The 13,474-nt window shown below is 50.3% G+C and overlaps 2 protein-coding genes across 2 annotated transcripts in view; one reads left to right on the plus strand and one right to left on the minus strand.

The window, feature by feature from the left end:
- Isha (Insulator su(Hw) mRNA adaptor) overlaps positions 1-5,473 on the plus strand; it is a 7,435-nt gene extending 1,962 nt beyond the window's left edge. The window contains exons 6-20 of the mRNA XM_013317713.1: positions 5-40; positions 179-336; positions 424-546; positions 901-1,013; positions 1,340-1,548; positions 1,620-1,811; positions 1,887-2,035; positions 2,151-2,245; positions 2,449-2,502; positions 2,591-2,820; positions 2,903-3,150; positions 3,246-3,365; positions 3,672-3,859; positions 3,958-4,065; positions 4,158-5,473. Of these exons, the coding sequence (XP_013173167.1) occupies positions 5-40; positions 179-336; positions 424-546; positions 901-1,013; positions 1,340-1,548; positions 1,620-1,811; positions 1,887-2,035; positions 2,151-2,245; positions 2,449-2,502; positions 2,591-2,820; positions 2,903-3,150; positions 3,246-3,365; positions 3,672-3,859; positions 3,958-4,065; positions 4,158-5,473 (3,339 nt within the window). The remainder of the gene's footprint in view (positions 1-4; positions 41-178; positions 337-423; positions 547-900; positions 1,014-1,339; positions 1,549-1,619; positions 1,812-1,886; positions 2,036-2,150; positions 2,246-2,448; positions 2,503-2,590; positions 2,821-2,902; positions 3,151-3,245; positions 3,366-3,671; positions 3,860-3,957; positions 4,066-4,157) is intronic.
- A 5,567-nt stretch (positions 5,474-11,040) lies between these two features.
- The window catches only part of LOC106121886 (multidrug resistance protein homolog 49-like), a 15,539-nt gene continuing 13,105 nt past the window's right edge, over positions 11,041-13,474 (minus strand). The window contains exons 10-15 of the mRNA XM_013317714.1: positions 13,272-13,281; positions 12,829-13,023; positions 12,433-12,642; positions 12,202-12,348; positions 11,494-11,602; positions 11,041-11,279 (exon numbers count right to left, since the gene is read on the minus strand). Coding sequence (XP_013173168.1) covers positions 11,191-11,279; positions 11,494-11,602; positions 12,202-12,348; positions 12,433-12,642; positions 12,829-13,023; positions 13,272-13,281 — 760 coding nt within the window. The 3' untranslated portion in view covers positions 11,041-11,190. The remainder of the gene's footprint in view (positions 11,280-11,493; positions 11,603-12,201; positions 12,349-12,432; positions 12,643-12,828; positions 13,024-13,271; positions 13,282-13,474) is intronic.

The raw sequence follows: 13,474 nt of genomic DNA on the forward strand, positions 1-13,474 counted from the left end.
GCAGGCGCAGATGCAGATGATGACCGGCCTGCAGGCGCCCGTGAGTCCCCTCTCCTCGCCTACATACAACAAACATACTATTCATTTCAAATCTTTTATCTATCTTTTAAATGTTTCTCTACTTTACCTTTTACTAATGTATTGTGGTTTCTTAATTCATGGGTTTGTGTGTGCGTAGACGCAGGCGGCGGGCGCGGCGGGCGCTGCCGGCGCTCCGGGCGCGCACGAGGCGGCCCCGCGCCCCGAGGGCAAGGACGACGCCGCCAACGAGTCAGACATCGAGTTCGTGGAGACTGGTCCGCAGGTCATCGAGATCCCCGACGCCAACGACTCCAGGTGGGCGCCACCCCGCGCCACCCCGCGCCACCCCGCACCCACCCCGCACTCGTGCTGTTTACAAATGTTTACTGGTGCTGTGTGCAGGAGCCCCTCTCCGCGCGCGCGCCGCCATCGCTCGCGCTCCAAGTCGCCGCGCCGCCGCCGCCGCTCCCGCTCCCGCTCCCGCTCGCCGCGCCGCCGCCGCGACCGCGACCGCGACCGCGACAGGTACCTCACCTCACCTCACCTCACCTCACCACTCACTTCACCACTCACTTTATTTTCAACGTTTTTTGTGCCTAAGCGATCACCTTTTTTTAATAATATTGACTTAGCAACTAAGTCCTTTCGGATTTTGTCGATGGATAAACTTAATGTAATCCAGACACTGGCGAGGCGACTGTTACGGTCTCCTACGTCTCCTGCAAGATGGAGGTGATTTATGTGCATCTCTCCTCTGCGCCGGTTAAAAACAAATTTGCGAATGCGAGAGTTTTAGTTTGGTTTTCCCTAACTATAGTAGTTTTGTTGGAGTCGATAACCGGGGCCGATGGTACCGATTTTAGTGTCCGCTTTTCATAGGGATCGAGACAGAGACAGGGAGAAGAGTCACAAGGAAAGAGAAGCGGAGAAAGAGAAGCAACGTGAGAGAGAAAAGAAAGGTTTACCACCGATCAAGAAGGAAAATCTCAGCGGTAAGTTTTTACATTTTAATAACGTTAAATTATTCAAACTTTCGTGAGACATTATAATAAACATTATATAAAAACGGCTAAATACTCACGTATATTCGTCCGGTGGCGGCACCGACTAGTTTCGAGCTCATCGGGGGCCCTTCATTAGGTAAGTGGGAGTGGTATTATGTTGCGGACGCGGCTCCCAGCTCAGTCAACTTCAGTAACGTGCACAGTAAGCGGCAGACCGCGTCCTCCCCCCGCTCCCCTCCACACAGCGACACAGCGACGCTGATATAGTTTACGTTCGTTAGTAAAGAGGCAAGTGTGTGTATGTGCGTGCCCAGTTTGCAGCACGACGCTGTGGGTGGGCCACCTGTCCAAGCTGGCCACGCCCGAGGAGCTGTCGGACCTGTTCGGCGGCGTGGGTGGAGTGCACTCCATCGACGTGGTGGCGCCGCGGGGCTGCGCCTTCGTCGTCATGGAGCGCCGCCGCGACGCCGCCAAGGCGCTCGCCACGCTCAACCGACACAAGCTGCACTCCAAGGAGATCACAGTGAGACCGCGCCCCTGCTTCTTTATAATACCATGCAGACCACGACATAAAACAGTATGCACTATCCGCAGGTGGCCTGGGCGGCGGGCAAGGGCGTGAAGGGGCGCGAGTGGAAGGACTACTGGGAGGCGGACCTGGGCGTGGCCTATCTGCCCTGGGAGGCCCTGCACCAGCGCTGGCTGCTCGGTGCGCTCTCGCTCGACGCGCTCGAGGACGGCGGCGCCGTCGACGAAGAGACGCTGCCGCCCTGGCTGCCGCCGCGGGTACGTTCGCGCACCCCGCGCACCCCGCGCCCCCCGCGCTCCTCGCGCCGCTCACCACTGACTCCTCGATTGCAGATCATCCCTAAGGCCATGATGGATGGGCTGCCGCTCCTGAGCGCGCTGGCGCCGGCCGGGCCTATGGCCGCGCGCGCAGCTCTGCCCGCGTTGCCCGCCGCGCCGCTGCCCGCCTCGCTGCCCGTCGTGCCGCGCATGCCGCCGCCCGGGTGCGTGTGTAGCACCATCTCCCCGCCACCTGCCGTCACCTCCCCGTCACTCCCCGTCACCTCCCCGCCACCTCCCCGGCCGGACCGCGCCAGTAATCGGTCGCTTTATGCACAGGATGACTGCCGGCATGCCCCCCGGCTTCGCGGCCACCATGCCGCCCGGTATGCGCCCGCCCGGCTTGCCCGCCGGAGTGCCCGCCGGAGTGCCAGGTAACCTCCTCGCCCCCTACTATGTATGTAGCCCGAGCTCGAAAATTTATTATTAAAATATACACCGATAATTGTTACAGACCTGTCTCGTGTTGTTTGATTTTTTATAACAATGAAGTAAATGTGGAAGCCATGAGGGTTATTGCCCATGTTGCAGTTCTAGCTCGTTGTTGAGAGATGTAGAAGTTGTGCGTGTGTTGCAGGCCTGGCACGTGACGCCCCGCTGCTCGGCTTCCCGCCCGCGCTGCCGCAGCCCGGTGAGTGTGCCGCCATTACGATTTCGATCTAACCTGGATTTCATTTTAAATTATACTAAATTTAAATTGTGGCGATTTTGCCGTTCAGGTATGGTGGGCGGCTTCCTGGGCGGGCTGGTGGGCGCGCACGTGGGCGGGCTGGTGCTGCCGCTGCACCCGCACGGGCCGCCGCACCGCCAGCCGCCGCCCGCGCACCCCGCGCTCGACACCGCGCCCGCCGCCGAGTCCGCCGCGGAGTCCGCTGACACCGCTCCCGACGACGCCATGGAGCTGGATCCCGAGGAGCCGCCGCCGGAGCCCGCCCTGCTGCCCGACCAGGTGCGCCCACAGCCGCGCCCTAGGTCGCACTCTCGGCCCGCACCACAGGGCCGCGCCTAACGCGAGACCGCCCTTTGCCCAGATCCAGGCGCTGATGTCGAAGCCGCCGCCCAACTTCCAGACGTCGGAGCCACCGCCGCCGCGCCCGCCGCCCGACCCCGCCTTCGACTCCTTCGACGCCTCGCAGCCGCCGCCCGACGAACGCCGCGACCGAGACCGCGACCGCGACAAGGACCGCCGCGACCGCGACCGCGATCGCGACCGCCGCGACAGGCGTGACCGCGACCGCGCCCCCCGCGACCGCGACCGCGCCCCCCGCGACCGCGACAGGTAGCCGCCTGCTGCAACCCACGAATACAAGCATTTGCAATGCAATGCGAACAATATTGTGATGTTGTATGTATAACTATAAGATTACATTCCAGGGAAAGAGAGGAAAGAAGAGATCGTGACCGGGAACGTGGACGTGACGCGCGAGAGAGTCGCGAGCGACGCGACCGCGACCGCGACCGGGAGCGCGAGCGCGCCTGCGCCGGCGCCGGCGGGTGAGTCGGCTTGCTTTTTACTTTATAAACCTTCTTAAATGTTTTACAATAACATTCTCATTTCGGCGTACGTTGTCTTCTGGATTTTTATGTAAAATTAGCAGCCACCCTCGACTCCGTCCGTGCGGAATTTAAAACAAATTGCATTGCTAGGCTATGTTCGATATGTACGCCGAATTTAATCGAGATCTATACAGCCATTGCGGATTTACCTTTAAACATCCATCCATCAAAACATTTGCATTTAAAATAATATTAAAATATGACAAAATATTTTATATTACATTTGCGCGGTGCTCTGTGCAGAGATCGCAGCCGGGAGAAGTCTCCGCGAGCGAGCGGCGGCGGTGCGGACGCCGAGAAGAGTCTGCAGGAGAGGCTGTGGGAGATGGCCAACGGCGGACCAGAGCGCCGCGACCCGCGCGACACCCCGCACCCCCCGCACCCACCGCACCCGCCGCACCCGCCGCACCACGAGACCCCCGCGCCCGACGGTACGGACGCAAACAAAATAAATCGACTACAAATACAGCCCTAACGAGAAATTGTATAGGGGCGGGCAGCCTAGTTGAACGCTGTTGTGTTTCTGCAGGAGATGGCGCGGAGGCGGGCGAGGAGGCGGGCGGCGCGGCGAGCGGCGCGGCGGGCGGCGAGGCGGGCGGCGCGTGGCCGGCGCGCATGCCGCCTCCTTTCCGCGCAGGTCGGTTGCCCGCTAATATTATTTAAGTTTACTTGTTGCTCGACCTCGTCGTCGCACCTTTAGCTCACTAATATGCCAATTATATTTTCCAGGGCCCTGGATGGAAGTGCAAGGGCAGCCTTTCGGTCCTCGTTTCAATGGAATGGGGCCATCTCTCTTTAATAGACCTCCGTTTGAGAGACCCTCGTTCGATGGTGGGCCGATATTTGAACCGCGTTTCGAGAGGCCTCCTTTCTCTCGTATGCCCTTCGACATGAACAGACCTAGGCTTCCATTCGAAGGCGCCAGGCCGCCCTTCGATGGCTCGCGACCGCCCTTTGACGGTCCCAGGCCTCCGTTTGATGGACATAGGCCGCCTTTCGACGGACCGAGACAACATTTCGATGGCCTTAGACCACCGTTCGATGGACCCGGGCCGGCGTTCGATGGCCCTTCTAGAAAGTTTGACGGAGACAGACCTTTCGATGGTCCCAGATTTGACGGTCCCGCAGAATATTTCGACAGGAGCGGTAGATTTGAAGATAGAGAACAATTTAACGATAGAGCTTGGAATGGAGAAAGAGATAGGGACAGAGATTGGAACAGGAGAAACGAATGGGACGATCGAAGAAAGGAGCGCAGAAGTAGAGAGCGCGAAGATAGATTCAGAGATAGGAGCGATAGGAGAAGAACGATTGAGGAGAAACCTAGACTATCGCGAGACGAGAGGAGTTCCAGGCGAGACAAGGACAGGAAATCCAGATGGGGCGCGGCAGAAGACGTCGTCCCGACCGAACGGCGTCAGCGCGCCGACACCTCGCTGCCGGAGGACGCCCAGGGCGACGCCCCGGCCCCGGCCCCGCCCACCGCGCCCCACGGCGGCGACCTGCCCGACCAGCCCGACCTGCCCGACCTGCCCGCCGGCGTTCCCCAGCCGAGTGAACGCGACGGCGGACCTGCACAGGTGGATAAAGACGCAGAAAAGCTCGTTTTGTGCACACACGACGCCGCCGACGACACCCGCGCTGCTGGCGCTGACGACACTCCCGCCCTCACAAACACTCCCGCACACCTCTACGACGCGATCGACGCAGTTGACACCGACTTTGCTAATCCCCCGCCGGGTGAGGCCTCCCACACTGCGCACGTCTCGCCCGCCGCGCCTGACGCGACCGCCACGCCCGCCGCGCCCACCGCGCCCGCCGCGCCCGCCGCGCCCGCCTCGCCCGCCACACCCGCCGCGCCCGCCGCGCCCCCCGCATCCGAGGCAGAAGCACCGTCGCCCGCCCCGGCCCCCGAGCCGACGCCCGACTCGCCGCTTAGTTCGAATTCGGTCGATATGTTTAATACAAAGGTCGGCTCTTCTAGTATTCAAAATGAAATAGAGAAGGAAGCTCAGAATGCCGAGATGCTGGACGGGATTGCTTGACACAGGCGAAAATGGAAATACGGATATTTTCAGTGGAATTGATTCGGGTGACGTGTTGGACCCGAAGCGGAGAGTACATCGCGGCCGCGCCCGGCGCCGCCCGCCCGGCAGTGCCCGCCGGCCCGCCGACCCGCCGGCCCGCCCCGGCCCGCCGGCCCGCCCGTCGCCGTACAACGCCAAAGATTTTGTTTTATACGATACAAATGAAATATTTGAAATATACGAGTGCCTTATTGGTTAGCTTTGTGTTTTGTTTGTCGGCGGCAGAAGAGGAGCCGCCTGCGCGCGCACTACGCGGCGCCGTGGGCCAGGTACGTGCCGGCGGCCGCGCGCGCACCCGCACCCGCCGCGCGCCTGCAGTGCGTGCGGTGCGTGCGGTGCGTGCGGTGCGGTTGCGCACGCGGCCGCTGCATTTTATATATAGAACGTGGCGGTCGACAGGAAGCACAGCTAGCATAGCTCCGTGTCCGAGTGCCGCAGCCGCTTGCTCCCCCTCCGCCGCCACGCAGTAGATGTGTGCGCCGCGCCGCCGTCACCCGTCACCCGAATCCGCTCCCGGATGTCCCACGAGAAGATGGAAGACGCAGCAGCAGCAGCAGCAGCAGCAGCAGCAGCCATCCGCTTTCTTTATATTATCGTCAACAGTTCAAACTGATGACTCGTGTTTTATGTTTTTTATTGCTCGGTGAGGGTAGAAATTAAAATATATATTCCATAATGAATTATTGCGTAGTCGACTAACTCGCTGTTATTTATAATAAACTTATATAACTTTTATTAGATTAGATCATTAAAGATAATTTTTATAAAGAGAGCTCTGTTGTTATATTGTTCGATCACGAGGTTGTACTCGTACGTTCGGTTGATTGTAGCCCGAGAAGAGTGGCGAAGAGGGATACTCATACGACATAGACTCGAGGTTGCGATGAAGAAGCTGCAGTTGTAGATATAGCTGTAACATATGCGTCGATCATTGTCATATTTGTGCTTAAATAAAAATTAAAAAGTTTTCTGAATGATTTTTTATTGAATGCTGTAGATATAAACTAGGTTTTGAGAAGCGAAACGGCGCGGCGGCGCACATCTTCTATTTCCTGCTTTTGCTCCGTTTCAATTGCAGGTTAACAGCAGTCACGGTGAGAGGTACCGCCGCACCTTCCGATGGACTCCCAGCTTCCTAACCAGCTAACTATCTGGGGAACCGCCTGTTATGAGATTTCCATCACAAGTAACTAAGATTGTCGGTGGATTCCAGTGATGCCGAAATACATGTGGAATTATCACAGAAAGAAAGTGTAAAGCGTAACGTTAATTTATTTAGTTCTTTGATGAATCTATCCTAAACTGGCATGACCAGGAAAGAAAATTAGTGATTCGCGTCGTAAAATGCAGATATCGAGATCATCCAATAAAATTTGGTCTTTCCAAGTTTCGTGTTCTTTTCAGGTGTTGTTATTTTACTGGATAATCAGCTCACTATACGTCTACTCGGAGCCCATCCTGAATTAGGAGTGACAAGACCATCTACGCTGACCCACTGCGTGTTGGTTGACTTCTAACATATCTTGGAATCTCACCGTTGCATCACGTTGTTTTCCTTCACCGTAAAAACGTCCGATAAATGTACATATGTAAATTGAAACACATTAGATCATAAGGTGGCAAACGAGCGAGCGGCCACCTGAAATCACTGATATAGCGAACTGAGCGATGCCCATAGACATACGCAATTGCATATGCGTTGCCTACCATTAATCGACGGAGGAGAGAATGCACAGAAAGAAAATATTTTCCCTTTCCATACATCCTCTCATCCGGAAAGTCCACTTCCCATCCTTATAAGAAAAAGGGTGGGAAGGGAAAGTGGACTAAGTAAGACCTCCGAGACGCACAGTCATCAGATTGTACGCGGAATAGCTTCCACTTGACGCCTGTCTTCGTTGTGGTCGTGGTATTTCACCGGGCGAGCCGGGACAATACGTGCGAAAATGTTAAAGCAGGCTCTACCACTGTTAAGAAACACCTGGGAAATTAAAATGAAACATCGAGGTTTTAATATTGAAACAAATAGTACAGCAAGAATATTTTAAAGTCGATTCCATTCTATACATTTTTTTATTCTTAATTTGCATATGTAATACACGTAACCCCGTGGGTTTTATAATTTTTTAACCAATAACAAAACCTGAAAAGTCACATTCCCGTTGCAACACCCCGTGCCCTCCTCCGCCATAAAAAAACTCTATTTGAAAACAACCTCTCTTACACTACTTCTAAACATAGGGTGCTTTTTATATCAGTAAAAGCGACTTATAATAATTGCCTATATAGTGTGTCTATTTAAGATAGATTAGTTTGACCAGTGACGCCTATAAAGTATTGATTTCATTTTGAATGACGATTAATGTTGTAGTTCTTGGACGGCTGCCATAGTGTCGGAGTGTACATCTATCGATAATCGGTATTGTAATAATATTATTCGAAAAAATGTATACTATTAATTATAATTTTATTACTTTCTGAATGTAATACATACATTAACTTTGTCTCGCGCAGTTACATTAAAAACAGCTCTTTTTATTTCCCAACATCTCAATTTTTAATATTTTATTTTTCTACGGAGTTTTGAAGAATAAAGTTGGCAAAAAGAAACAATTTCATTCATATTTGCCCGAATACTGAAACGTCACTCAAATATGTAACGGCGTCTTAAAAGATAAGACCACGCTTAAACTCCAATCTGGAATTCTCAAACGTCAGTTAAAGGCGCATCTCAATTTTGAGGCTACTCAAGTAAGACGATGCTTACAGGCAAAGAGTATAATAAGTATACTATAGAAAGAGGGGCAACTCGCACGAAGTCGTGGATCCACGGCGATTGTGGCGCTCCATGCGTATAATCGCTGAACTAATTTTTTTTTTTTTTGGTACCTATATACGTAGGCACGCTTATTTAGCTCACTATAATAATAACTAATAAGTGGGAATCTAATAAAGTTAAAATTGACATTAAATCAATGTTCAAAAATAATATACCCACTTATGTAGTTATTAATATAGTGAGCCGATATCAAGTAGTCTTCTATGAAATACCTCTATTAAAATGATCCTATTATTATTGGGGAAATAAAAACAAAATATTTTTATATTTTTGTATATTATTTATTATATTTCTACATAACTTAATTTTAAATCTATGCAAGTACATATACATCAATGACTTTCAAGATATCAGCTCAATATTTTAATTTTTAATATATATATTTGAAAATTACATTTACGGTAATAAATAGTATAGCGCGGTCACAAAAGAATGCATACCCTGTAATTAAAACCAAACCCCAAAATATTTTCAATCACATGCAAGCTGGCAACTGGCAATTTGTAGTAATTTGCGAGTTTAAACACTCTGAACATATTCTCTTACAACATAGGCAAGCAAATTTTTCTTTACAATAAAAAATTACAAATAAAAAAATATATTTTTTACATATACACACATGGACCCACCTACTAATTTCAGACACATCAGTTTATGGCTCTATAATTCCAATGATTGGCACACATTTTCTGAACATCACTGACCGTCTCTCAGGAAGGGGGAAACCGTGTATATGTGCACCTACAACAAACAAACAGAATGTGATTTCCTATCAAGTATAGGAACTGATATGTAAAATGTATTAGAAGTAGGGCACCATTCAATATGATAACCGGAAAGGATAAATCACTGTGGTGCTAAAAACTACACCAAAATACGGAAATATTTAAATGTTTAAATGAGTCTGACGTATGGGAATAACATGAAAATTTTTATTGAATTGTAACTTACCATAATCAGTCCATCTAAAACACAGTTGCGTACAGCGTCATTTTTCACGAAAACACATTTTAATTAAAAACAAAATGAATGAAACAACATTTAACTAAGAATACAAGAACAGAAATAGAAATACGAAAAAACGTAGCGGTTTGATGACACATGAATGTCTCGATGACACAAATGATGTTTCTTCTTAGCCATGAGATGAAATGATGTGTACCAAAATTTAAAAGGTGGCGCCACTTTCCATACAAATCGTCCTTCTTCTAAGTTTCCACCCCCTGCTTACAGGCCACTCAAACCAAATTTCGTATTCTCAATCGTCACTCAGTGTCATTTTTCTGTCAAATGAACTGTCATGTCGACTTAAGTTTGTCAAAAATTTAAGAGCGGTCGTGAGGCATCTCAAATCTCTCTCAAATCTCAAATCTCAAAACCTTACGAGAAACCATGTCTGTATCGTAATTATCATCGCTTTCGGACCATGAAAGGCCTTGTGTGTGTCGGCGAAACCCAAAAAATCCTCGATGCTTTTGAAAAGTATACGGATGCGGAGTTTAGCGCAAGGTTTCGCTTGTCTACAGAAACAGTACTGTATTTGGACACCGTCTTTGAACCACCACCACCATCGTAAAACCAGAAACACAGTTGAATGGCTTTTTGGCGTTCTAAAACGAAGGTGCATTCAAGTGGGGATGGTTTTAAACAAAAATGTTCCTGCTGGCGTCATATCATGTGCAGTATTGCACTTTTACAGGACGATTCACTGTTAGAGGAGGACATTATGAACATGGAAGAGTTTACAGATCCACCTGTAGACAATGAGTCTAATGAAAATTTCATTGTTAGAATAACCTTAATAATACACATTTCTCTTTTTCAACTTGCTTTTATTTTTAAAAACATACAATCTTTATTATTAACAGTGGCAGGTTTATTTTATCTTAATTTAAGTATTTGCATTTCTAACTTATGTTTATATTCTAAATCAGCATTTCTTAGCTTGGCTCTAAAATAGGCTTGCTAGAGGTCATCCCCATGCCTTTTTTGAATTGTTTTTGAATTGAATCAAAAACAATAACCACGAAATTTTCGATTGCAAGTTCTATGAGAACAACGATCGAAAATCGAAAAATTTCATAACCGTTCTTAATCAACTATCTCTAGTGAATTGTCAAACTAATTTATCTTAAATAGACACACTAGCCTATTAAAATAGAAGCAAACAAAAACTTCACATAAAAAGTAAGTAACCATGCGTGCCCTCTATGTTTTGGCACGACAACTAATTCGTTAGTTCCAAAAATCAGCCTCTGAGGGCCTGATTTTTTTTTGGATATCTTAACTAAAATTGTTGACCAGCTCAATTTGTACTAGTGAGCCTAGCAAAAATAATTGTGACAAGCCCCAACGTATCGTCATCGTAGTAAAAAATTTAAAAGTGCAAATTATAAACGCGAAAGTTTACACGGATGAATGGATGTTTGTTTGAAAGCATCTCCAGAACTGAACAAATGGATTTCGCTGAAAATTGGCGTAGGTGTAGAAAGTGAAGTTTGAAAGAATACATAAGCTACTAAAATTAAGATTAAAAAATCTTGCGTGGGCGGAGTCCCGGGCGATAGCAAGTTTTGACATAATTGACGATACGAAGTCGCTTGTCACAAATATTCGTGCTGGGCCCACAGCATAGGGTTATGATTTTCATGTGATTTCAACATGTAAATGTTGCAAAAGAATTGTGTCAGAGAAGTATAGGAAGTGTATTTATTTGATTCAAAAGCAAATGATCGCGTCTCAATACACAAGATAGGCACATGTTATATGATGGCTTTATTTTAAACAATAACAAAATAGAATTCAGCATCTCCTGCCGGCCGCGGTGAACCCGCGGTCAAGCCGCGTGCTGTCCGCGGCACATACGCCAGTAGCGCCCCCGCAGACCCAGCAGCTGCGCGTGCGTGCCGCGTTCTACTATTTTACCTACGAAGTTTATAAACAAACATACATGAGTTTTGATCCGGTTGATTTTTCGGTGCGTTACTCGCAACACGCTCGAACTATCCTGCGACACTACAAAACCGAATATATATTATAAGTAGGTATAGAAGACCAAACGACGGTTCACTCGTGGCTAGTTCTCAGGTGTCAAACTTTAACATTGACTTAAAAAAGTAATGCGCATCGCAACATTAACCTTGATCCAAGACGCAGATGAGGTCGGCGTCCTTGACGGTGGAGAGGCGATGTGCGACTGTGATGCAGGTGCGGCCCTCCGCCGCGCGCTCCAGCGCCCGCGTCACCGCCTGACCACAAACACATTCTCAGCTGACCCCTTCCATGTCTTCCTTCTTAATCAAGTAACCGTTTGCTATTAAATTGTTCAACCGTTATTATATCATCACCAAAATTATACCAAACTCCAAATGCACGTTATTAATTAAGTAATAATAGTAGCGGACCCGAGGCGAGGATTTTGCACCAAAACAAGTATTCCTACCAAAAATGAAACGTGTGGGGTCGCACTTTTAGCCGATCACGATACTAAGCAAAAAGTCTATTGTTAAAAATGGCTTAGCATGTCGAAACTGATGGGATGAGTTAACTGGACGCAGAAAAGTCCACATTTCAAATATCTGTCAATTTGCAAGGAAATAGCGGAGTCACGATGTTGGAAAAAAAAATCGTTGAATTGATAATCTCCTTTTTGAAGTCGGTTCAAAAACGACAACTTGATATTGTCGAGTGGGGGAAAATTTGAAATGTAGAAATAAATCCCCACTTCGCCTACAACCAAAAAGTTAAAATGTGGAAGAGGTCACGAAATACGCGGAAGCGGCTCAAGTTGGAACAGTCTTTAGATGCAGTATAGTTCAGTCGGAGAGGAGGGCGGAGGAGTGCGCACCTTCTCGCTGTTGGCGTCCAGGGCGGAGGTGGCCTCGTCCAGCAGCAGCAGGCGCGGCCGGCGCAGCAGAGCGCGCGCGATGCACACGCGCTGCTTCTGGCCGCCCGACAGCTGCGCGCCGCTCGCGCCCAGGTTCGTCTCGTAGCCCTGCATCATGCAACCGACAGGGAACAGTGGGAGAGCGCTGTCACCGACCTTGACCTTAACATTTAAATACACGAAGCTGCGCACCTGCGGCAGAGTGAGGATGAAGTTGTGTATGTCGGCGGCCTTCGCGCAGTCGATCACCTCGTCCATGGGCACGTCGCGCGCCGTGTCGCCGTACGCTATGTTCTCTGCCAGCGAGCGGTTGAAGAGCACGGGCTCCTGCTGCACCACGCCCAGCTGCCGCCGCAGCCGCACCAGGGTCAGGCTCGCGCGCGTGTCCCGCCCGTCCAGCTCCTGCGCACGTCGCATTGTATGGAACTGCGCCCCGGGCACCCGGACGTCCGGTCATCCGGACACCCGGACATCCGGATGCCTGGACACGTGTACTCCGACCCGACCGCGCATTCCTCGCGACGCTCCTCGTGCAGCAGTGGGACACGAGGGCGGGAATGTGCGGTCGATGTTCGGTTTCCCGCTTACGATGGTGCCGGAGTCGGGGTCGTAGTAGCGCTGCAGCAGCTGCAGGATGGTGGACTTGCCGCAGCCGGAGGAACCGACCAGCGCCACGGTCTGGCCGGCCTCCACCTTCAAATTGACTCCTTTCAGAATTCGCTGATGCGGCCGCGTGGGGTAGCTGAACTCCACGTCCTTGATCCCGAAGCTGCCGGTGGCCACCTGTCAGGAATAAGTGCGCTCGTCTGTACCACGATATATTCCATCGCAATCGATACTCGAGTTAATGGAACGTGCCGGAACCGCGTCGTCTTTCTCCTCTACTTTCGACCGAATCGGTGCATACTTTGCGTTTTTTCGTATTCAACGTACGTCTCCAAACTCACGCAAAACGGTCCACGGCCACTGCGAGCCTCTATTTTGATCATTACCCAATTTTTGTCGTCTTTTACGCCATCTTCGGTCTTGACTTTCGGCTCCCTGTGGACGACGGCCAGTATCCGGGCGCAGCAGGTCCTGGCGGCGTCGAAGCCCGGCGCCATCACCAGCGCCTGGCCCAGCATGTACGCGCCGTACATCAACGCGCCGTTCACCCTGCGCCGAGCACCGCCACATCGATCACATCTCAGTTGGATATTTATTTTATTCCATTCAAAAGTATTTTAAATGAAGA

Source organism: Papilio xuthus, unplaced genomic scaffold (genome assembly GCF_000836235.2).
Source record: "Papilio xuthus unplaced genomic scaffold, Pxut_1.1 DF826933.1, whole genome shotgun sequence".
Lineage (NCBI taxonomy): Eukaryota > Metazoa > Arthropoda > Insecta > Lepidoptera > Papilionidae > Papilio > Papilio xuthus.